General features: G+C 44.3%; 1 protein-coding gene across 6 annotated transcripts in view; it reads right to left on the bottom strand.

Moving 5' to 3' along the window:
- Positions 1–25,735, bottom strand: part of unc5b (unc-5 netrin receptor B) — a 46,431-nt gene that overhangs the window by 9,330 nt on the left and 11,366 nt on the right. For all 6 annotated transcript variants that reach the window (XR_010876684.1, XM_067236750.1, XM_067236755.1 and 3 more), the window contains exons 2-6: positions 2,061–2,285; positions 1,560–1,703; positions 908–1,011; positions 398–578; positions 122–289 (exon numbers count right to left, since the gene is read on the bottom strand). Coding sequence is in view for 5 of the 6 variants with exons in the window: in XM_067236750.1 (XP_067092851.1) it covers positions 122–289; positions 398–578; positions 908–1,011; positions 1,560–1,703; positions 2,061–2,285 (822 nt within the window). In the remaining variant the exon portion in view is untranslated. The remainder of the gene's footprint in view (positions 1–121; positions 290–397; positions 579–907; positions 1,012–1,559; positions 1,704–2,060; positions 2,286–25,735) is intronic.

The following is a 25,735-nucleotide window of genomic DNA, read 5'->3' as shown; positions in this document are numbered from 1 at the left end:
TAAGTTCATGTAACAAATCCACCTCTGACTGGCTCCCTATGCATTAACAAGGCCTTTGTCTTGGCTGAAGGGGGTCATATGTCAGTTCTCTGTGTGTGTGTGTTCATACTTTCATTCTCACCTGGACAGAGGGTGGTGCAGGTCACTCTCTGAAAGGGTGGGCCCTCACAGAAGGTTCCTCCATTGAGTGGAGCAGGATTGGTGCAGCTGCGCGTTCGTCTTTGCCAGCCCCGCCCACAGCGTGTGTTACATTCCGACCATTCGGTCCAAGAGGACCAGCCTCCACTGACTGACAGAGGATATAGCCAATCAGTGGAAATAAAAACCTGCAACTCATCTCTGTAATACAGCCCCCCAAATGAAGCCCCCTGATGCTGAGTTTATGCATGTGTGTTACCGTAGACGATAAGTGTGGCCGTGCTGCTTCGTCGCTTGGCCACCACGTTGCGGGCAACGCATGTGTAGTTTGCCGTATCGGACAGACGAGCCTGCTTGATGATGAGGTCATGGTCGATGGTCATCAGGAAGTTGGAATCCAGAGCCAGGTCGATAGTATCCTCGTTCTTCAGCCAGTCCACCTGCGAGAGACATTACAGGAAAGACATACACACAAGCGAACACAAAACAGACCAAACAAAACACGTACACAAACACACAAACAAACCCACACAGGACAGTAAATAAACACAAAGAGTAATCCATCAATCCAGTCTGTGCTTGCAGTGCTCCTAAGTCCTTCTGACATTTGCAGAGCACTGAAGATATATTTGCTGAGGGAGATATGAATATCATGTCTGTCACTCACACACACTCATACACACACACACACACATTACAAGCTTAATCGGGATCAGAGTAAAGAGGGGGAAGAGGATGAGAACGAAGAAGAATGATGAAGCAGGGGTACCTCAGCAGGTGGCATTCCCTCTGGGGGGCGACACTGGAGTAGCACCTCCTGATCCAGCCGCACCTCCCTGCCCAGGGGCTCCTGCTCAAAGTTCTTCCGTAGGTCTGTGGGGGTGAGGGGGATGTAGAGAGCCGGGGGTTAGTGACAGTCTGACAGACACCCTCCTCGTCTCAGCCAGTCATCTGCTGTCACACCCTGGGAGGGACGTGTGGGTGCATCCAAGAATAGCCTCTGCCCAGTGTTTAGCTGCATTTCCTTATAAACATGCACTCTGTCAGTCACTATGCACAACACACACACATGCCCATGGGAGAAACTTGTGAGGAGAAGATGCACTGTGGAGTACACACATGCAAAAATAGACCTATGTAAAATAAATAAATAGTGAAATGTGTGCATGCACACAAGCACACAGCCCTGGGAGATCTGAATTGGAGAAATCCTACTTTAGCATTAGGCTGCCTGAAGTGTCTGGCGGGAGGGAGCATTCTTAAGGAATAGTCCCCTGATACAACACAACAGACACGCACCCTTGAGAAAAGATAAGTCATTCAAAGTATTACCAATGGTACCCAGGTCTGACACCCAAAACTGCATACATGAATTCAAGCACATGTGTATACATACACACACATAGTGGTGAGGTACTGACATGCGATGCGGACGTATGCACGGGTGCTCTTGGTTGTGCCAGCAGAGCTCCAGGCCACACACTGGCACCAGTAGTCCTCCAGGCCAAACAACTCCTCTACCTGGGTCCTGGACACTGAGATGTCCACCTCCCTCACAACTAGACCTGGGTTTCCGAGAGAGAGAGGGGTGAGGGGAGGGGGGGGGGTGAGAGAGAGACGGAAACAGATGGGGGGAGAGGGGGAGCAGAGAAAGAAGGCAATGGGAGAGGAAGAGATGTGGAAATAGAGAAACAAAGAGAGATGGGGAGAAAGAGAGACAGAATGGGAATGTCACAGAGAGATGAGAAGTGAATGTTTATGCATAGTCCTTTAATAATCATGTAAGCAACCATTATTATGCAAAATCCATTTGAATGTCTATCGTCTATTTGAGCTAATTGTCGTGGGGTGTTGTAAGGGAAGTTGGGAATGTGTGTGTTTCTTAGTGTTATGTGTGTGATTTATGACTGGCTTGGTCGTACCTGTGACTTGGTCCAGGCTCTCCCTGGTCACATGGTCATTCTGGTTGACCCACTCTCCGTTGCATTTGAAGTAGATCTGGGTGGCCGGAGCAGCTCGGCATCGGAGCTGGACTGGGCGGTTCTTCACTATGAAGGCATCCTCAGGCTCCAGCTGGAACTCTGGGAGCGGTTCTGCTGGGGCCGAGGGGAACGAGTCTGGGAGGACTTCACTGTAGTCACTGCTCTCTGAAACACAAATAACCACACGGTCAGGCACCTGGAGGGAGTGTATGTCTGAGAGTATATGCAGTGTAGCAGCAGATGTGTAGGGAGTCAGGTGGCTGAGCGGTGAGGGAATCGGGCTAGTAATCTGAAGGTTGCCAGTTCGATTCCCGGCCGTGTCAAATGACGTTGTGTCCTTGGGCAAGGCACTTCACCCTACTTGCCTCAGGGGGAATGTCCCTGTACTTACTGTAAGTCGCTCTGGATAAGAGCGTCTGCTAAATGACTAAATGTAAATGTAAATGTGTGTGCCAGAGGGATGGTATGCAAGACATCACAAAGAAGAACACACTTTTGTTGGGGTGGTGTGTGTGGTGTGAGTATAAAGCGCATGCAAGTTTGTTTTGAAAAGACCTTTTGAGGTGTTGGCAGTTCGCGTGTGTGTGGAGGAGAGGGGGGGGGTTGACATTTGTGCTCCCTTCTGGTCTCAGTGGTCTGCTTCAGCCAGCCCCTACCATGGGTCAGGTCTTTCTAGGGTGTGTGTGTGTGTGTGTATGCGTGTGTAAGAGGGGGGCATGTCTCAGTGGGTATCTGGGGACAAGGGGACCTGTGACAGGCTCAGTGATCACACATTAGGCCTGACATTTTTCTCCTATGATATTTTCCTCTTAGAAGCTCCACTGAGAGAAAGAGGGACACACAAGCTCAGACTTTTCTCACAGACAGCCCTTAAAGCTGGACCCAGGACCCAGGGTGCATCATATTTTACCATAAAACATATTTAGGTAAAAAAACAAACTTTTAAGCATTTCACACATTTTGCAAGTACACACCAAAATAAAACAAAACTCCAAACCCTATTCAGGTTGCAAGTCTTCATCAGCCACTGTCTGAATCTTGACAGATGTATTGAGTATTGATCTCTCACATATTCTTAACTCTCAACACCTTTTAGCTGAGTCTTCTCATGTCCTTCAGCCATCCCTCTCCACCTCATTGAGCCTCTGGGCGTTTGGTCAACTTGCTGCTGCCAGTAAACTTATCTAGAGTCAATAAACATAAGATGCAGGACAGGAGGGAGAGCAAAGAGATGGAGACCACATCCTCATGTCTGCTAATGCCAATATGGCATTAGACACACACACACACACAGAAACACACCAGTAGCCCTTTGCAAAGTGTCTGAAGATTGTGACTATCACTAGGCTCTTTGTTGTAAACAGTTCTTAGAGAAACAGTCATTAATAACAAACAAGAACAGCTGCTCTCCAGGGGCAGATCACTGGGTGGCATGTGAACCAGCGTGGCCAAGGACAGGCCTAGCAGGGCCAGAAGCCAGAGTGGCACTCAGCTCTGGTCCTGGGGTAGGAGGAGAAGAGGAGAGAACAGGACGATAGAAGGACAGGATGGAGGGAGAGGAGGACAATAACAAAATAAAGAAGAATGGAGGGGGCAGGAAGACGGAAGTAGAGGGCAGGGGCTTCAAGTCCAGAGGGCATCCAGTGGACCTGTCACTCTCAATTTACCTCAGCCTATCACACACACAACACACACAGGAACAAACACAGCAGTGTCCTCTCTGGTCCTGAGAAAGGACAGGCCACACACACGCACAAACTCATATATTATTTAAATATCACACATCTTTGAAAATGATAACATGTCAAACTTCAAGATGTAACCTTTGTATTTTGCATCAATCACACTCTTGTTCCTTTTGAGTTTTTTGAGGGTCTCTTTCTGTTCACCTTTCTCTCCCTCCACAACACTGTCCCTTCTCTAAGCTGTCGCCTTCAGTCTTTCAGGCTTTGAGTACTCTGTCAATAACCAATTGTGTTTCTCTTTCTGTCCCTGCCTTTGTCCAGCATTGATCACTTTGCTCAAACACAGAGTAAAAAACACAGCCTGTCACTGTGAGCTGGAGCGTAGGCACAGAGAGACAAACATGGAGAAATAGGGAAAGAGAGAGATAAAGGGAAAGAGAGAGAGAGAGAGAGAGAGAGAGAGAGAGAGAGAGAGAGAGAGAGAGAGAGAGAGAGAGAGAGAGAGAAAGAGAGACAGAAAGAGAGAGAAGCGGAGAAGACACATTGTCGAGACAGCGGTGTAGACAGAATAGGAGGAGTACTTTGTGTTTGTGTATGTGTTGATGTTTGTGTGTGTGTGTGTATGTGCGTATCTTTGGTGTGCCAGCAAGGCAGACACAGTTTAATTAAAACACTGCTGGGAACTGACAAAGCTTTCCTCCACTCTTGGGGATAACAGAACTAAGGGTTTACAATGTTTTGGAGCAGGCAGGCAGGCCGACAGACAGACAGGCAGACAAACATCCTTTGGGCCCCAGCAGCCAGCAATTTGTGTGGAATGGAAAAGCCTTGAAAGACAAGAGGCCATGTAAAGGCTCCACAACTCTTTTATTACACTAATGACAGACTGCAGCTCAACATTATTTTCTGTTAAACATTCACACACACAGAATATGACAAAGCAAGCAATGAAAAACACACATGCTGTATTGTACAACAGTAAAACAGGGTATTTGTGCAGGCTCGCAGAATTATGGGTGTCGTCAAGTTAGCCAACCCGGAGTAAACACACAGACTCTCTCACACATACACGCACACACACACACACACACACACACACACATTGTAGTGGCCTCATATTTGTCACTCTCTGTGTAATGGTGTTGGTCTCTAATGACCAGTGTGTAACAAGGTTAACAACAGTGTTGCTTCATCTGTAAATATTCTCTTTCCTAACAGAGCTCTGTCTCTCTGTCTCTCTCTGTTGCTTTTTGTTCCCTAGTGCCTCAAGCCAAATTAGAGTCTAGAGCATCTATACTTTCGTCCACATTACCTTACAGAGTTAGTCATTGTTAGTCCCCCCTTGTGAAATAGCTTCCAAAACCCCAACACACACAAATGCACACACAAATGCACACACACACACACACACACAGTGAGAGAGAAGAGAAAGATGCAGATGGTACAGACAGGGTCAGGAGGTGTCCAGAGAGATCTCATGCCATCAGCTTGTTCTTGTCGAGTCTTGAGCAGTCTCAGAGGAGAAAACCAAACAAAGATATGAGTGTGTCTCTTCCTCCTCCTCTCCTTCCAGTGGAGTGTCTAATGAGGCTGTGAGTTTCTGCTTCCTCTCACCAGCCTCCTATAGCCTGCCAGCTGGGCACGCTGCACTCCAGCTCCAGTCTACTTCAACTGCTATTTCATCGACTTAAACACACACAATACACACACACACACACCCAAGCTGGAGCTACGGTAGATAGCGCCAGAGATGGGGTTGTGACCCTCATCTACTCATCACAGATGATTCACTAAGCTTTCTGAGACGGACACACTGATAACAACAATGACACTTAATTCTGTTTAGCCAGGAATGATCATGAATTTTCATCAACCACAATCTCTCATTCCAGTATGTGAGCCATGAAGTATGGACACCGTACACACACACATATATACACACACTCACACACACACACACCCACACTGTGTAGTGGAGACAGAGATGGATAGAGGGAGAGTCTCTCCTTGCCTTCCTTAAAGGACAATTAAAGTACATGATTGATATTCAGAGTGACCTCATCCTCATCAGTTTCAACACAGCTACTAACATACCAGGAGTGAGGGGGAGAGAGGGAGAGAGATAGAGAATCGAGAGAAAGAATGAGAAAGATAGAAAGGGAGTGGGAGAGAGAACTGGAAAGAGAGATAGAAAGGAAGCAGGAGAAAGAGAGGGAGAGAATGAGCAAGAGAGGAGGAGAGCGAGATTAGTCCGAGATTTTTGATTATAGAGGAACAACGGCAGAATAGGGTGCGGAGCTAAGAGATTGAGGGGAGCGATTTGGTAGTGAGGCAAAAGAAGAAGTGAGATGATAGACAAGAAAGAAGCAGCTTGGCATCAAAGTGTGTGTGGAGGTATATCTGGGTATGCAAAGACATGTCTAGTGAAGGGGTCGCCAGGTTTGACTTAACAGCGTCCTCTCTCCTCTTCACACCAATAAAGGCAGACGGAGCGAGAGGAGTCGTGTTGCCCACTCATTCGTCTGACTGCACACACACACACCCTGCTTGCTGCACCTGGCAACATGTTCAACACACACACACCGATCCCTGCACCTGGCCACATGTCACACAAATATATCACTCTTTACATCCTCTTCAGCTCTGTCCATCTTTTCCATTTCTGTGCCTCTCTACCTCTCTGCCTTCTCTTCCTTTGCTTCCCCAGTTTATCCTTTTCCTCAACACCTCATTGCTCGCCCCCCCCCCTTCTCCATTTAACAGGTTGGAAGTGATCATATCTGAGATAAAAGTCACACACAAAATCCCACCTACATACTGTATACAATCACACACACAGCTACACACAATGACACCTACGCACTGTAAACAAAAACACACGCAGACACATGCAGACACACGCAGACACACGCAGACACACACATTCACACGCTGTACAGACCCGTTTCGGGTGGCTTGGGAGCTCGTCACAGCAGTGGAAATGTCACGCCTTTGATTGCCTTGAACATAACAAGGACGCCTGCGGTGGTACTATTTCGGTCAAGTGTGAGACCCCCCCTTTGTGTACGAGTCTGTTAACGCATAGGCCGAGCGAGAATCAGAGATTATGTTGAGACTTGGAGCTTGTGTGTCTGTGTGCGTGTGTGCGGATGAGTAAGGTGGCAAGGTGGCAGGGGGGCAAGAGAGCAGATTGGGAGAGGAGAGGGCCAAGCAGGTGATGGAGATACAGAGTGACAGAAATGCTTCGCTCGTCCATCTAGTTTGTCTGGGTGACAGGAAGAGAGCCTAGGGATGCACACACACACACTTAACCCCCACACACACATACATACACTTGAAGAGTCACACGTACACAAGTTGGCAACCTTTACTAACCTGTGAGCAGGCAAATACACAAACACACACCTCTGAAATAGGGTGTTTTTCTAATTAGATTTAACACTCCTCTAAGGTAGGTTACTGAGTGACACCTTAATTAGTTGTGTAATTGTCCATTCCTACTGGACACATTCTTTCCCCCCAACTTTTGGTAATTTAACTTAATTAGCCACACATGCGCGCACACAAACACCCACACACACAAACACACAGCTAATCGTACTAGACAGCCTTAGATAGTGTTGGCATGTGTGCATAAGTCATAGTGACAGTTGGTGTTTTTGAAACTGATAAGTGGATGGAAGTTCTTATAATATGGTGTACAAGGTTGATGCCTTGTTCAGATAACCAAGCATGTATACAGTCATACCTGTAAACACTGTGCTTTTGCATCCAGTATGGGCTTGCATATGCAAATTATGTGAGGCTATTTGTGTTTATGTGAGTATGTGTGGGTGAGTGTGACTATGAGTGTGGGCGTAGTAACAGGATTTCAAATCCCAGAGCGGATCGTCAGATCCATTGTGTTCCTCATCGAGGGTGATTCTGCACTTCAAAACCTTGGAGGTAGGGGGCGCCACCCCCTACTAAGTCCATTCATCACAACCCTTTAATAAGTGTCCTGGTGATGTGGATGTGTGTGCCTGTGTTTGTGTGTGTGTGTGGTGTGCATGTATATGTCGACGCATGTGTAAGCCCATCCGACCACCTACTGCATGGGAACTTAGACACACAACTACCTCCATCAATCACTATCAGAGAAAGAGAGAGGGAAGATAGAGGAAAGGAAAGCAAGAGGGAGAGCTTCACAATATTGGTGTTCCCAGCATAGATCAACCAGTCTAGTACAATGTCATCACATGGAGGTCAAGCTCAGACAAGGCAGAATGTGACTGAGCGTGATTTTGTGTGTGCGTGTAAGTGTGTGCATGTGTGAGCATGCACATTTTTTCATGTGTGTCTTTGCATGGGCGTGTGGTTAGCTAGTTATGTTTGTGTAAGTGCCAGTATGGGTGTGTGTGTGTTTTACTGTCGGGCGCCACTACTTGTCTGCTCTGCCGCTGTGCAACTGCTTGATGAGCCCAGTGTGGCTGGTTGCCATGACATGCAGTCACACTGAACCAGCTCCTCAAGAGGCCTGCAGTCCACACACGGATCACCATGGTGCACACAGCAACTAGACACCAGTCTCTCTCCCGTCTCCCCCGCTTTCCTCATGCACCCACTGATCTTCTGTAATGTACTTCTCAAAGTGTGTGTGGGTGTGTGTGTGTGTGTGTGTGTGTGTGGAGGTGTGTATAGATGTGTGTACATGTGTGAGTAAGTGTGAGTGAGAGAGAGAACAGGAAAAAAGAAAGAAGGAAAGAGTGAGAGAGAGAGAGAGAGAGAGAGAGAGAGAGAGAGAGAGAGAGAGAGAGAGAGAGAGAGAGAGAGAGAGAGAGAGAGAGAGAGAGAGCGGGGTGGAAAGAAAAAGAGAGAGAGATTGTGGTGCTAGTACAGTGGACTGAGTGTTTGGGAGCAGGGGCTGTTTAAATGGCAGTAATTACATGAGAAGATGAGCAGCATTCCTTCCTCAGGGCAGGCTGATTACAGGCCCCTCTCTCTCTCTCTTGCTGGGCCCCTGTAATTAACCCCCCGCCTCCCCTCCCCTTCTCCTGCACTCAGTTCTGCCCGGGCTGGGGCAACAGGGCTGTACTCTTCCACCCCTTCTCTTCGCTCTCTCTCCTCCTCCCCACCCCCACTTTGCCTCTTCTTCTTGGTGCCACTTTGCTTTTCTGTGCCTGATTAGGGTTCTTTGACAAAGGACACACCAAGGACGGAACAGACACTTTGATAAAGTAACACGTTTCATAAAGTTACACAGAAACATGACAGGGCCTTACACAAGCAACAACACACACACAAAGATTGCATTTCTACTGAACAGGCAAGTAAGAATACAAACACATAAGTGCAGTGGTCAATAAACAAACTGACCTGACCTGTGTATGTAAGAGTTAATTTTGTTGACAATCTATTAAGACTCTGGACCCCACCCAGAGACCAGCCCAATGACAGGCCCTGACAAGTAATTCACCCCCACTCCCTGCTCCCCTCATGCCCTTCCGACTGTTCTCACACAAACCAGTTTGTCCACACCAGCCACCAGCCAGACTATACCTGGAGACAGACAGATTAACAGATAGTGGAGAGACAGATAAACAGACAAACAGATTTCTAGTCCCAGTCCAAACCTCCCCTCACTCCACAGACCCAGAGAGTTCCTCTCATGGTAGTAGGGTGCTAGTTTGTTTCCAGCTGTGGCAATTTACCATAACCAACTACCATGAAACACACTGCATGACTTGATTTGTTAGTGTGTCTTTTTTAAGTATAGTGTGTATATGTGTGTGTCTTGTTGGAAGGATAGTGAATGTGTGTCTTGTTTGACCGATAGTACTGTATACATATGTGCCATGTTTAAAGGATAGTGAATGTGTGTGTGTCTAATTGGAGGGACAGTGTGTGAATGCATCTTCATTTTACGTTGATAAGGCTGCTTTATTCTCACAGCACATTATGTACACCATTATGATGACTACAGGTCTGTTGTACGATGGGCAGTGTGCATTTGGTTGGTTGATGGCAGTCAGTGCAGCTACTGTAGGCATTGGGTGTGTGCGTGTGTATGGGTGACAGCCTGTCTATGAGCTCTATGTTAGCACTATGCTTTTTGTATTTTAACAGCAAATACTGTATGTGTCCAAGACAAACGTCCTTCGGGACAATTAAGTAAATCCTATCTTATTATTGTTTGTAGCAAAGTACAGTCGGTGTGTAGATGATTGCCAACATGATGATATTATGGGATGTTGTGCTTGGCATGTGACATTTACGTGTGTGATGGAGTGAGTGTCAAGGAAACAGTGTTAACTAGAGCTCAATATATAATTCCCACTCTCTTGAGATGGGGGCTTATCTGAATCCGACTTCCTGTGACAACAACAGCCGGCGCCTTGTCAATGGCGCTAATGAAAAGAACCAGGAGACGGGGTGAGAGGAGGGCAAAGGGAGCCGAAGAAGCAGACACACTCGTCTGACACAGAGATGGAGAGGAAGGGGTTAAGAAACCCTCTCAGGTAACCAGGGTAATGCGTGATCATGTGATTGGGAGGGATGGAGGAAGGGAAGGAGAGACAGAATAGAGACAAGGTGTTGAGGAGAGAGGCGATCACAGTGTGACATATGCGCAGGGAGCAGGTAACCATGGCAAGGGAAGGGTGGGGTGAGAAGGAAAGAGAGAGCGAAAGAGAGTGGAAAAAAGTTGAAGGGAAGAGGTAGGGTTCATACTACCTGGTTACTGTTTCAATGCAACATGTGGTGAGGTTAAAGAAGGTGTAGATGTGCGTGTGTGTGTTGCACTTTTAGAGAGGCAGGCTGGTATAATGTGTTGTGACAGGGCTGCTTCTTGTGACTAACTGCTTTGGCAGCAGAGGGCTAATAAAAACATGAAGAGATGAACGGGATTGACAGGGGATCGACTGTCAAACCATGCACACACGCGAACACATACACACATACAGATACTGTTTCTGATTGTTTGATCAGTATTCTGATCAGTAATCAAACTCTAAGAGATGGGTGAAAACAAATCTACAAACCAGTGAGTTAACAGCGGACAAACAAAGACAGGCTGGCGTCACTGTGTTCCAGCATTGCGTCCCCTTGCATCAGGATGATCCCCAGGTAAATCAGTCACATCTCACAACAAGCAGTGTTGGAGAGCATGACCTGTGTGTGTGTGCGAGAGAGTGTGTCTGGGTGTATAGGATTGTTAAAGAGGGTTGGAGAGACTGTGAAGTGTGTGGGTTAGAGTGATGGATCGTGAATAAATAAGAAAAAATAGGGCAGAGATGAGAGGAAGAGATGGATGAAGGGCAGTGATGGGAAATAGTGTGGAAGCAGGAGTAGAAGGAAAGGTAAGGGATTGAGAGAGATTTGGACCTCATCTCTTCACCTCGTGGATTCTCTGGGTCTTGTAAGGGGAGGCAGTGCTCAGTACTGGTTAATTAGGGCTAATACTCACGTTATCCTTCCTGCCTCTCTTTCTCTCTCCTTCATCCTCACCCAACCTCTCTCAGTATGTGTCTCACTTACTTACATAACTTTTTCCTCTCTCTCTCTTTCTCTCTCGCTTGTCACTTTTTCCTATCTCTCCCTTTCTCTTGTCAATTATTTCTATTTCTCTCTCCTTCTCTCTCTATTCTCTCACTTACTCTATTTCAATTTATATCCATCTTACAAACAGACAACAGATCTCTCTTTGTGTCTCACCTCTGTCTGCGTCACTCCAACTAGGTCAGAAGAAGCAGATCACTTCCCTGCCTAGACGGCAATGGACAACAAAAAGTATAACTAGCCAGCCAAGACCCTGACAGAACCTCAAAAGTTGCTGTGTTTCTGGTGCCAGTATGAATGGGTTTCCCCAGGTGGTGAGTCAGCATGTACACATCAATCATTTCTGAGCCCTTTATTTGGGCATGTCAGCAGGGGATGATGTCACAATTGTGTGGTCAGCAGTCCAGGGGGTAAACTATGTGTCCTACATCTGTGGAATGAGGAGGGAGTGGGGCATGTGGCATGTGGAGGGGGTGGGGCTTGGGACACTCTGAAGCCTGAAAAATCCCAGTTGGGAGGGGGAATGAAGAAAGGGTAGTAAGGAACATTGTCTTGTGCAAATGGAAAAAATAAAAGAGCTGGCAGGAGTCAGAACTGAACCAGGAGTGAGGGATGAACAGAGGGAAAAATGGAAGGAAAGGAGGGTCGAATGAACAGCGCCCAAGGCCACCCTGGACAGGGTTTGACCATGAGTGACGAGTGTGTAAGACACGTTGACAGTAATGAGGGGCGACTGCTTCGGTTTCCCTCGCTCTGTCTTTGATCCTCTCCTCCTTCTCCCTCTGACTCTCCTGACATCCAGTGCTCCCTCCCTCCATCACTGTCCTGTCAGCAGCCTATCCCTGCAGGACCCACCCTGCCCCCACCTTCCCAGGGGAACATTTTGGCTGTAGCTTCTCCGGACAGCCGGGTATTAACATACTGTAGTGGATCCTAATGACCCTGTCCTACTCATATTTGGGGATGGACGAACTGATGAAAAGATGGCCATTCTGTCAGTCAGACAGGCAGGAAGAGAGACAAGCTAGCCTGTAGAGGGATACTGTAACTGGAGCAGAGCCCCACAGTGACACATTCAGTTGTTTGTTGGACCGCACAGTGTGTGTGTATCGGGGATGCGTTTGGACCAGAGTGGCTCGCTCCAGGAGCCTAGTGGGCAGGGCAGAGGCATCTGTAGCTCTGCGTCTGGTTAAGAGGGTTGTGTATCCCATTAGGATGATGAAGAGGCCTTTCATCAGTGAGCTCCCTCAGGCCACTGCTCTGACAAGAGCTTTACCTCTACGAGCCTCTGTCCTACACACTCTACGGGAGACAGCACAGGGATCCGCAGGCACAGGCACAACGTGCGCACACACGCACACACACACAAAAGATAGGAGATAGCTATTGGAAGGCCGGGACATTTCCTTAACGCCTTTCAGTTTGCATCACACTCTGTTTCTAACAAGAGCAAATGGTTGTTACTGTATGGTCGGACGTGGGGTGGGGGAAGGGGTGAGAGAAAGACAAGGCTTCACTAATTCTGACACTCTATTCTCATCTATTTTTAACCATTGCCTCATGAGGACTAAACTAATAGTGGGACGGCCATGCAGTGCTAGGTCCAGATGGGCACTATCATTTTTCGAGAAGGAGTGAGAGATCTAGTGCAAAGTGATGTCAGAGAGAGAGAGTGACAGAGAGAGGGAGAGAACTACAGGAACCAAACTGACCTGGATTTAGAATAATAATATTGATAAGTAAATCATGAAAGGGAAAAAGAAACCAAGAGCTCAAAACCAAATAAATGATCACACACACACGTAGAGTGTGTACACACGTATGTGAGACAAACACACACATGGCTAGAGCCCTCAGAAACAAACATGATTACCGTAAGAACACAATCTAACTCTGAATATTTGGCCTTTGATTTCTGAGGCAATATAGGAGTATATATGAGTGTATAGGAGATGTTTTTTGTTGTTGTTTGCAAGCATTTACACTTGAATAAACACACACACAGAGGCCCAATCGCAGCCTGGATTATACCATACAACCATAGCGACAGATTATCTTTCTGTAATCACTCAGTGAAATCAGAGCTAAAAGCAACCACGCCCTTTCAACATTCACAATAACACCCAAACCTTGAGACACATGTAAGACCACTGCTATTATGTGATCCTGGTTCATCCCTTTAGGAGATGATCAAGCACATCCCTAAATTGCAAGCCCAGTCGAAGGGTCCACAGTGGTGCCAGCTGGAGAGCTTGGCTCAGCTCAACTCAGACTGCCTGCACATTCCAGAGGTGAGGGCGAGAGAGCGTGAGTGTGTATGTTGGGCCCAGCTGAAGCAGTAGAATGGACCTGCTGTATGAGGAAATGAGGCTAAGAATGAGAGTGTTTGACACTCATGTAGCTGCGGTCAATTGGGTCATTTATGGAACACAATGGCAGGCAGCAAACAACACAGACTAGTCGATCTTTTTTCCCACAATTCACAATCCATTCAGCATGACTGGCTTACGATCTGCTCACTCCACCTCCACAAAGAACTCACATTTGATGTGTGGAAAGGGGAAAGCAAGACATTCTTCTGGAGAGAGCAGACTGGAGACTTGAAAGTAGATGTATGTGGCCAGACATGGAGAATCTCAAAGAGTTAAACCCTAGAGTAAGAGAGGTAGATTGAGATGGAGAATTGAGGGGGGTAGTAAGGGGGCAAGTAAGGGGTCTTCAGACATACAGCTCTGGAAAGAAATTAAGAGAACACTGCAAATTTGTCTTAAATTATCATCTCTACATGAATGGCAGCCATTCCATTCCTGTGTCTGTTCCAACACAGGCCCACCTCATTCTACTGAATGAGGTTCTGATCAGGTGATCACCTGAACCAAATTGTATTTAACGAGGAAAAGTATAAAAACCACTGCAAATGTCATCACTATCCTTTTGCAATAGGACCAGCAACGACGACCCTCCACTGACTGGGATGACCGCCAACTCATTTGAATGTCATTCAACAACTGTAGGATGACATCAAGTGACCTACAAAAAGAATGGCAAACAGTAGCTGGGGTGAAGTGAACGACAAGGACGGTTCAAATCAGGTTCCTAGGGGCAGAGCTGAAGTCAAGCAAAGCTAGACCACTGTTGAATTTGGTGGAGGATCAGTAATGATCTGGGGCTGCTTCAGCAAGGCTGGAATTGGGAATATTTGTCTTTGAGAAGGATGCATGAATCAAGCCATGTAAAAGGTTGTCCTGAAAGAAAACGTGCTTACTTCTGCTCTGACAACATTCCCCATCTCTGAGAATTGGTTTGTCCAGCAGGACAATGTTCCATGCCTCAATCAAGGTGTCAATGGAGGACCACTAGATCAAGACCCCGTCATGGCCAGCACCATCGGGCTCTGGAATGTGATCAAGGAAACTCTGGAATGTGATCAAGAGGAAGATGGATGGTCACAAGCCATCAAACAAAGCCGAACTGCTTGAATTGTTGTGCCAGGAGTAGGGATGGGTATCGAGAACCGGTTCCCAGTGAATCGATTCCTTGGAATCGTTAGCAAAATTCCTTAACGATTCTGTTAACGATTCTCTGTGCCGTTAAACAATTAAAATGCTAAGTTTAATAATGGATTAAAAATCGATATGCTCAGTTTAATAATGGGACACGCGAACGTCTGTCTGAATAAACTATAAAAGTTTGCGCACGCATGCGCGAAGACAGACTGCAGCAAACATGGAAACTAGGAAGAAGCGTTCTAAAGTTTGGTTGTATTTCACACCACAAAATGACAACAACGCCACTTGTAACGCGTGTAAAAAGTCTATTTCGTCGAAGGGAGGAAATACTACAAATATGAAGAAGCATTTGAACACATAGCATGGAATGAAGTTACTGGAACATCATGTGTTCGATGCATGCAGCAGCGCAGCTAACGTTCGCGCTTCATCTCTAACTATCTAAGGTAGAGCTAAACTGCTCAATAGTGATCACAACCACTTGTTACTGTGTGAAGAAATTTGCCTTTATTGTGTGTAGTAGATCTAGTTATCTTCTGTCCCGTCGTTTGAAGCATACATTTTAGCTCCGGCATTCGTCTCCCATTAGTATTGATCTTATTGATCATTTCACGTTATCAGGGCGCCGTGTGTTATCAGCAAACGTTCGCGTGTCGCATTATTAAACTGAGCATATCGATTTTTAATCCATTATTAAACTTAGCATTTTAATTGTTTAACCTTTTAATAGTCCTGTTAAATGTGCCTGAAAACGCCTAAACAACATACCCAAAGTACATTGAAAGCTGTTGTTGAACCATTTGGAGTAAATGCATGAAAATGGTCTCTTTTGAAAGGTGACACTGAAGTTATTTCCCCTGTTGTTAGGACCCCTGTAAGTCCTACTGGTGTTGAGTAATAGAAGCTTGAACACAAGGAAACTGAAAGTTTCTATCTCCGACTAGATTTTGTTTTGAAAACAGAGGCCTGAAGAGGCCTAGAGGTGGTAGGTATCAGCTCATTTCAGAGCCAGTCAAAGCCATTTTGAGAAATTCGTTTAGAACGAGTGTGTGTGTGGGGGGGTGCAGGGCGCCCAGACCTAGTTGGCTGTAGAGGGGAACATCAATAAGAGAATCGATTAGGAATCGAATCGACAAGCAGAAATTGATAAGGAGTCGGAAGCGTTAAAATCTTATCAATACGCATCCCTAGCCAGGAGTGGCATAAAGTCACCCAACATCAATGTGGAAGACTAGCAGAGAGCATGCAAAGATGCATGAAAGCTGTAATTGGAAATCCGGGTTACTCCACCTAATATTGATTTCTGAACTGTTCCAAAGTTAAAACATTTGTATTGTTGTTTAAAACGAATATTAACTTATTTTCTTTGCATTATTTGAGGTCTGACAACACTGCATCTTTTTATGATCAGCTGTCATTTTCTTCAAATAAATGCTCTAAACAACCAATGTTTTTATCTAGATTTCGTTGTCAGTAGTTTATAGAATAAAACTGTAATTTGACCCAAACAAATCTCTCTAATAATGCCAGGAATCCGTGTGTTTGTGTGTACAAATTAGAATGAATTTAGTTTTCCACGATCAGCGAAAGAACCGGGCACTCTGCAAAGTTCCTATCTTGCAGGTGTCCTCTTTATAATCCAACAGAGTGCAGTGCCACGATTGACGTTGTTTGGATAAGCATTTCGACATTAAATTATGAAAAAATAATTTTTGGACAGTTTGGCTTGCTCTCTTCGGGTCCCAGCCCCTTCACTCTGATTGGTCCTCTGGTCTGCAGCGAGTTGAAATGAAAGATCCTGTAAAGCTAATTTCATGATTTGCTTCTCTGTACATTATATACGTGTGAAATGAGTTCCTGAAAGCATGTGCAAAGCGCGAAAACTGTCGCACTGAAATGTGGAGTTAAACCGTAGAACAGTTTCTCTTCCGTTTCCAGATCAGGTTTTAATGGGCGGAGACAAAAAATTACCTATCTACGTCATTTTGACCCATCTACGTCAGATCACTGAACGGCTCCTCCTGCTGTACTGTTATTGTAGCCTACATCAGCTAGCTAGCTGGATGTCTCCCTCCACCCGCAACTGCATCTTCCCTGGATGCAAGAACTTCAGCTGCGCTGCAGCGCTATTTAATTTCCCTATTGACGAGGAAAGGAAAAATAGGTGAATTGATTTTGTGAAGAGCCACGCTAATGGAAAGCTTCGGATAAACTCCAACAGCCACCTCTGCAGTGACCATTTCACCGCGGATAATTTTAACATGGACCAGAGACAGTCGGGGTTCAGGGACACACGGCTTCTCTTGCAGCTCGGAGCCGTACCGAGCATCGCCCTCCCGGCCGTTCCTCCTCCGGTCGCACCTGGACCATCCACCGCCGCCAGCAGTTCATCACTCAGTTCTGTGTGCTTGTTATAATTATACTAGATAACGTGGTAACACTTTATAATAAGTCAACGCTTTTTGGCATTTACAAAGTGTTAACTAATAGTTAGTTAATCCTTTATAAAACATTTTGAAACATTAACAATACATTATTAAATAGTTAATAAGCTTATTATTAAATGCTATGTTAATCATTAATAAACACTGTTAAACATTATGGATTTGATTCATAATTCAATTCATAAGGTGTTTGATAACTGCATTACCATACTTTATAGACAGCTTGTTAATATAGTTGCAAACCAGTAGTTTATAATCTGTTAATGGTACATGCGCTGGTATAGAAAGCATTAGCAAATGGTGAACAAACCATTTACATTACCTTTACAAAGCATGAGTAAATAACTAACAACATATTTAATTATGTCTTTAATTAATGTACGCCAAGTCGAATAGATGATGTACACTAATACTTAGCAGATGTCTTAACAACTATTTTATAAACACTTACTAATGATGCAACTTGTGATTAGTAATGCAAGTTATAAAGCATTTACTAACTGTTAGTTAAGGCTTTTGTGTTATTTATTAAGGTGTTCTTGTCCATTCTCAAACCTCACATTCACAAAGGTATCATAACAACTATTTTATAAACACTTACTAATGATGCAACTTGTGATTAGTAATGCAAGTTATAAAGCATTTACTAACTGTTAGTTAAGGCTTTTGCGTGACCTAATCTAAAGTGTGAACTATCTATGCCTTATTAAACATTTATAAGTTATTTATTAAGGTATTCTTGTCCATTCTCGAACCTCACATTCACAAAGGCTGAACATACGTTTCTCAAAAGGAAACAGACACAACACAATGTGATACAAAAAATTACTATTTTATTGAAGTAATGACAGGCATGTGTCTTACTAACTACAGTACTTAGCTCTACTAGCCGAGAGTGACAGCGGTCGATACTTATAACCTCAGTTTGATATTTCTCGGCATGACCGAACGGTCGAGGTTAGTAAGTTGTTTATTATATGGCATTTTTAGCTCTTTTCATTTAAAACATGTCGTTTTGTTCAGCTCTACTCAAGTCTTCACACGGTGTGTTTCAGGTGTTAGCACCTACAGTACCTAGCAACCAATCTGAAATCTGAGCAACCAAACCTAGCAATCTGCCTAGCGCTTGTCGTTTATCTCTCTGTGTTCACACTTTTCTGCTCTTTTAGAAAGTTAAGCATTTCCTTGTCGGTGTTCAGAATCAGAATCAGAATGGGTTTTTATTCGCCATGAAAGTTTGCACAGACAAGGAATTTACTTCGGTAGGAGAGCCTACCTAGGCAGCCAATTTCGGCGCCAACTAGAAAGTTACAGCATAACATGAGGAGAGAGGAGGAGAGAAAAAGGCAACACCCAGACAATGCTCCTAGAGGAGTACAGTGTGGGAACAGACAAAAACCTCAGCACATAAGCACAACAACATTTACAAAAACACGATACTTGCAACGAGTGGGGGGGGGGGGTAGACAAGCAGCATCTGGACCTGCAGCCATGTAGGCGCTGGACACAGAACCGCCAGCCACCCTGGGGAAACAAGCAGGCGAAGGCGTTGGATGGGGGTGGGGGGGTGGTGATATCTGTAGTAGGTGAAAGTTAATGTGTGAGTAAGTCTGGGTTGGCGCCCTCGACCTAGGCCACAATCAGTCCGATTCTCCCTATGCAGATTGTGTTGGCCAGGAGACATCCTTGGTCATGACCCGGGAAGAGACCAAACCACAGATGTCGGTGGGGGGGGGGAAGGGAGGAGCAAGATAGTCTCGCTTCAGCGCTCTCCGGGGGAGTTGTTTTCCAGCAACGACCTTGGCCAGGCCTTGTGCTGGTTACGGGGCCGAAAGAGGATAAGATTGGGGTAGTTGTTTTGACGAGTAGCCGCAACTCAATTTTCGCGTCCACCCTTCAGGAAGGTCTCCAAGTCCTCCATCTTCCTCTGCAGAGCCGCAAACTTATCCCTGTTGTAATCAATGCTGCGTTGTAAGTTCACAGACTGAGCTCCAGCAACTCTGCCCACCGCATCAATCATATCGGGCAGCCTAACGGGGCTTTTGACGGCTGCAGCCGTTTCCTTGATTTTACCATATACAAAGCCAGCGCCTATTCCAAACAGCAGAAAGCCTGTAATCATGGTTCCGAATATGAAGATGTCTTCAACGTCCTCCACGGAAAGCGCCGTTAGACACACGACACGCCAATTCTCCCACGCGTCCATCGTGTAGCCAGCTGCGAACGTCCCGTCCGGACAGTTGGGTTCCCCCGCACCCGAGCTTCTCTTCGAGAAGATGGTGTCAATAGCATTAAGAGACCAGCTAATTAATTCCATGCTTCTAGTTTCGGAGAGTGATGATGAGAGAGTATCTTGAGACAAGACAAGACACAGACACAGCCAAGCAGGGAAGGTCAGGGAGGGGAGGATAGAAAAATGCGACCGCCTTCGTCAAGAGCAAGAGCAAATTTGATGTCTTCCTTGTCATCTGGATAGTAAAACTCCTCGATCTCGCTCATTGTGAAGATGACATCAACGGAGGGCAATAAGAATACGTATCAGACCGCAGGTCAATACGCGCATAGAATATAAAGACTTAATACGCGGCTGGCATGACTACCCATTAGCCAATCAGAACGCTCGTACTGTTGTTGCAATTGAACCAATATGCTGTTCTTATTGGTTCAGAAGACGTTCTCAAAAGAGTTGTTGATATGTTGCCTTGGAGATGTAGTGACGTCACCAGTACAAGTGCCGCTCATTGCTCTGACAAGATGGCGTCTGCTCCAGATTCGCCGTGTTTGATTTGGGATCTTCCCACATAGTATATTGTAGTATATAAGAAACCAAATGTTTACTCTTCGACAGGTCAGCAAACGCTTTGTCGCCTCAATTTGTTAAAACGATTTGTTTGTTTGTAACCCTCGACCTACGGTCTCGGTTAACAAACGTTTTAACAAATCTCTGCTTTCAAAGGCGTTTGCAGACCTGTCGAGGAGTAGCTAAACATTTGCAGTTTATTACAGCCATTTTTTGAAAATAAAATACAGCTTTGGGTAACCAACTTTTATACCAATTCTACTGTATCGCTTCTTAATGGAAATAAAATACTATTTTATTACCCAGGTAAATAAATAAACAGCTATTTCTTCAACAAAAAAAAAACACAACATCTATAGGCCTATAGTCTTTCTATAAATGCTTAATAAGGCATAAATAGTTCACACTTTAGATTAGGTCACGCAACAGCCTTAACTAACAGTTAGTAAATGCTTTATAACTTGCATTACTAATCAGAAGTTGCATCATTAGTAAGTCTTTATAAAATAGTTGTTAAGATATCTGCAAAGCATAGTGTACATCCTGTATTCGACTTGGCATACATAATTTAAAGACATAAGTAAATATGTTGTTAGTTATTTACTCATGCTTTATAAAGGTAATGTAAATGGTTTGTTCACCATTTGCCAATGCTTTCTATACCAGCTCATGTACCATTAACACCTTTTAAACTACTGGTTTGCAACTATATTAACAAGCTGTCTATAAAGTATGATAATGCAGTTATCAAACACCTTATGAATTGTATTATGAATAAAATACATAATTTTTAACAGTGTTTATTAATGATCAACATAGTGTTTAATAATAAGCTTATTAACTATTTAATAATGTATTGTTAATGTTTCAAAATGTTTTATAAAGTATTAACTAACTATTAGTTAACACTTTGTAAATGCCAAAAAGCGTTGACTTATTATAAAGTGTTACCGATAAAGTTTCCAGAGGTATCTCTGCTATGAGTTAGTGCAAACCGCTAACTTGATATTAGGCTACTCGGTGTAGAATGATGGTATTTTGGTGAAATGGTAGTTAATGTGCTAGAAGTAGTTGGAGAGCTCTGTCTGCTGTCTCTGGTGTCCATTTTTACTCCTGTGTTACAGCTCAGGGGAACATTTCATTTATATGCATCTGTATGTTTCACTCATTGAACAAATAAATTCTAATTCTATACTGTTTTGTTCGTCTTGACGTAGCGTCCATTATCTGGGTCGTAGGTAGGCAGCGAGGGGCGGAGCTTCAGCTCCTTCCGGCGACATGCCCCCCAGTCTCAAGCAGAGAACAGTGCTGATTTTGTCACAATTTCAAAGCCTAATTTAACATACCGTATTTCTTTGAATAAACGCTGCAGCGTTTATTAAATAACGTTCATTTTTGGTGCAGAGTTTATTCGAGGGCGGCGTTTAATTAGTAAGAGAGATTTCATGAATTGTTGCTGCAGTGCAGCCATAGACAATTTCGTTGCTGGCATTGTGACAAATGAATCATGCAGCTAAAAACGCAGGTTTCATTTAGGCTACTACCGCTGACCTCCTTGTCTTTTCTTTGTTTGTCTATGAGTGTGGCAACTCCCTTTCTCACTGGCTATCAATAAGGTGTGCGTTGGTAATACAACTGTCTCAAATACAAGTGTTCTACATTGTGTAGAAATCAGAAGCAGCATGCCTAAACGTTCATACACGTTAGCTTTCAAACAGAAATCTGTGCATTAAGTTATGTACATGTGTAATAAATACTGGGGTTGAATTTAAACAATTAAATAACCGTTGTCAGATTTTTTTGGTGCAGCGTTTATTCGAGGGCGGCGTTTATTACACAACGTTCATTTTTGGTGCGGCGTTTATTCGAGGGCGGCGTTTATTCGAGGGCAGCGTTTATTCGAGGGCGGCGTTTATCCGAAGAAATACGGTAGGCCTACTTGGTGTTTTTTTTCCGTTCGAATTTGGATGGGTAGTTAATAACACATTCTTCTGTGGTGTGGTGAACTTAAAACTCGTTTTCAATTCCACTTTACAGGATCTTTAAATGAAACAAAGCGTAGTACGGAAAATAGAGAAATTCTGTTTCGTTATTTAGAAGCAAATTTGCTTTTACAACCGATATTCAGCTGCTTTCAAAGGGGCTGACTAGCTAACAGAACGATGGCTGAGCGGTTAGGGAGTCGGGCTATTAATCAGAAGGTTGTTGGTTCGATTCCCGGCCGTGCAAAATGACGTTGTGTCCTTGGGCAAGGCACTTCACCCTACTTGCCTCGGGGAGAATGTCCCTGTGCTTACTGTAAGTTGCTCTGGATAAGAGTGTCTGCTAAATGTAAATATAATATGAAGTGGATACACTTTTCAGTATAGATCAGTGAATTTTGTTGTGTTTACTGATGTAAAAACTGTCTAAGTAGCCTACTGCGATTGAACTTGCTAATAGAACGACAATATAAAGTGATACTTTCAGTATAGATCAGTGAATCTTTTTACATAAATTAAGGATGTCAAAACTGCCTGCACATTCCAAATGTACAAGCGCTGTATGGTGAATTAGGCCTACAATTATGACAACTGGCTCAACCATTGTGCATGTAATGACTTCTGTAATTAACTAAATGTTTAGATGTTTGTGTTGGTAAGACAATTTAACAGAGAAGATAGTACATTTTGATCAACACAACGTAAGCAATTTATAACTAGGAAACAGCAAACAAATGAAGGCTACATAATCATTTACATGAATGTAGGCTACCACAGCATTGGCAATTTGACTAGAATAGATGTGGAGGTTGAACAAGTAGGCTACTTAAGAGATGAATTTCTGAGAAATATAGGTACCAAAACCACTGAGAATAACTGTCATCAACAGCTGCATCATGGGCACGGCACTATCTATAATTCTAGAAATCTGTGTGTCACCAACATCATCGCAGGAAATGTTCCCTATCTATAATTCCAGGAATATGTGTGTGTGCCACCAATTTTATCACGGGCACCATGCACTACAAGGAATCTGTATTTGTGTATTTCACTGACATCTTAATCACCGACTGCCTCACGGGCACTGTGCACTAGTACCTATAAATAGTAAAACCAGAGAAACTACTAATTTGCAGTGGTCAAATTCTTTTACAGAGCTGTATGTTCGCTACAAACTTCCTACTCTGCATTGCCCTACTGGAAAGAGAGAGATAAATATTTAAATAATGCAGTGTATTCACAAGGCTTTACACAGATTTGGCATGTAGAATACTCAAGTGGCTGTGTGCAAAGAGTACACATGCTCATGAGGATTACATACTACATACACTCAACTTAAATCCACTTGGCATTTACACAAGAGTATATTCGTAACATGTACATAAATCATTACAAGGCAACTGTGGCTGCCAGTTTTACAGGTTCAATATGTAGTCCATTGGAAATTCTGTCAGACTATCCATGCTTTATCCATCCAGACACACCTCTCTTGGTTCGGGTCAGACCATGGGCCAGTCAGTTTCTAATCAGTAAATGAGGTTTGGGTCCCCAAGTAGCTTGGTGCTAAGCTATCAAGCTCCACCCCCTGTTCTCTCACACAACACTGGGAGAGTGCAGAGAGCAGAGGGCAGGGAGATATCCTGTGTAGGGGATCATCAACCTACAACCCGGCCTCATTCGTAACCCTGTGACCTCCATCCCAGTTCAGAGTAGGCTTCTCCTTGAAGGCCTCAGTACCCTAACAAACTCAACACATACAAGGAAGAACTATTTGTAACGACATATTCATAAATAAGAAATAAACCACCAAAATAAATTACAAAACACTGCTTTCTATGGGTTTCAACTCACTCCAACGATGTACGTGCTTATGTTTCCTTCAAAGAAGATCAAGAGAAAAGAGAGGTTAAGATAGAGTAAAAAAGGTAAGCAGAGGATAAATTACTTCAAACCAATAGAGGAGAGGGTAATGATGGAAGAAAGGACAGAGAAAAGAAAAAAGAGAGATGGAAAGAAAGCCATAACAGCAGCAGGAAAAGTAATTTGGAGAGAGCCAGATACAGAGTGCTCTGTTGAAATGTTTCATATTACAAGGTGTGGAGATCAATAAGGTCCATTTACTCGGAAAGCTTCATCTCATCACTTGTTGGCAGCTCTGGAGGGGTTGTGAGAGCTTGTGGGAGATGCAGTCCTTCTCTCCTCAGAGGATGGCAGAGTAATGAAATGTACACTACAGGCCCACCGGAGCCAGCGCAAACAAGGGCTTGCACCCCTCCACCTCTCCACCCACCTAAATGAGCAATAACACTAAGCCTCACCTCATCCCTGTCTTTTTCTCTCTGCATCCTCTCATGATGGGCTCGTTTGTTTGGCTATGCTGCATATTAGTGAGGTCCGTTAGGAACGAGAGGTGTAACGGGGCATAAAGACCAAAATATATCTCTATTTCTCTCCTTCTCTCCCTCTCTCTCTTCCATTGACTGTATGCCGGAGGGTAACATGACAAAACATGGTCCTCTGTACTGCTCCCAGATGTCTCTCCATAATCTATCTTAATTGAGAAAAAACTAAAAAGCGTGTAGAGTGTTGAAAGGGTGTTCACTGGGGTAAGAGTATCATTTAAGGGAGAGTGATTTGAGCAAATGTGTGTGTGCAGGGCCGTAAAAAAATATATGCTCGAGCCCCCACCCACAATAATCAGTGTGCTGATTTTTACAGTTCATAGAAGTCATTCAAAATAATGTAATCTACCCAACTATGCCTGGAGCTGGTGCCTGTATACGCACCTGAGTTTAACCGATCTACACCGGTTAAACATGCACGCTGTGCATTTCATATCTGTAGGTTATAGGCCTATCCAGTATTTCATAACTGAATGTTTATAGTTGAATGGTAACTCATGGAGTACTTCATTACGGAAATATCAGCCCATTGTCTGTTATTGGTCTTCACCGTGGGCAATATCAGATAACTAGCTGACTTTCATAAAACTTGAGAAGTGCTAGCTAATGTGCATGCCTGGCTACCACTATCATGATAGCTAGTGTAGCCTACTGTAGAGGCTCACCTCTCAAATCTTTGCTGTTGTGAAAACATTTGTTAACAACAAATTCCCAGCATTGACTCTCTTTTCTCTGTCCTTTCTTTTTTTTTGTGCACCAGATTTATGTTGCGACATTTTCCTGCCACCCGTTTCAAAACGCAATCCACCTGTCATACTGAGTCTCATTTAACAAAATTGGGAATTGGGAACGTGCAGTTGGATTTATTAGAACGGAGAGGAGGGGGGCCTAAACATTTCTAACTGTTCCATTTAGAAAAAGTTTTATATTTTTGTCTTGTAGACTGTATTTTTGTATTCTTTTGGTTTGAAATATTGATTTGATTCACAATTAATTACTACAGACATATGAAAACCCACACAGTAATGGGCCCCCTCCAAGCCATGGGCCCCGTGAATAGCGTTAGCAACGGCCCTGTGTGTGTGTGTGCGCATATGTGAGCTTGACTGTATAGGGTCAAGGACAGCGTCATCCATATCTGACCCACTACATGCATACAGTGCATACAATCATGCTCATATCCTCAGATTATCTGTACACTCACACACACACATGCAGGCAGTCGCATGCATAAAACACACACACATATAGTATATT

This window comes from Osmerus mordax, chromosome 5, assembly GCF_038355195.1.
Source record: "Osmerus mordax isolate fOsmMor3 chromosome 5, fOsmMor3.pri, whole genome shotgun sequence".
Taxonomy (NCBI): domain Eukaryota; kingdom Metazoa; phylum Chordata; class Actinopteri; order Osmeriformes; family Osmeridae; genus Osmerus; species Osmerus mordax.
The sequence above is the reverse complement of the archived record's forward strand: the minus strand, read 5'-3'. Positions and strand labels throughout refer to the sequence as shown.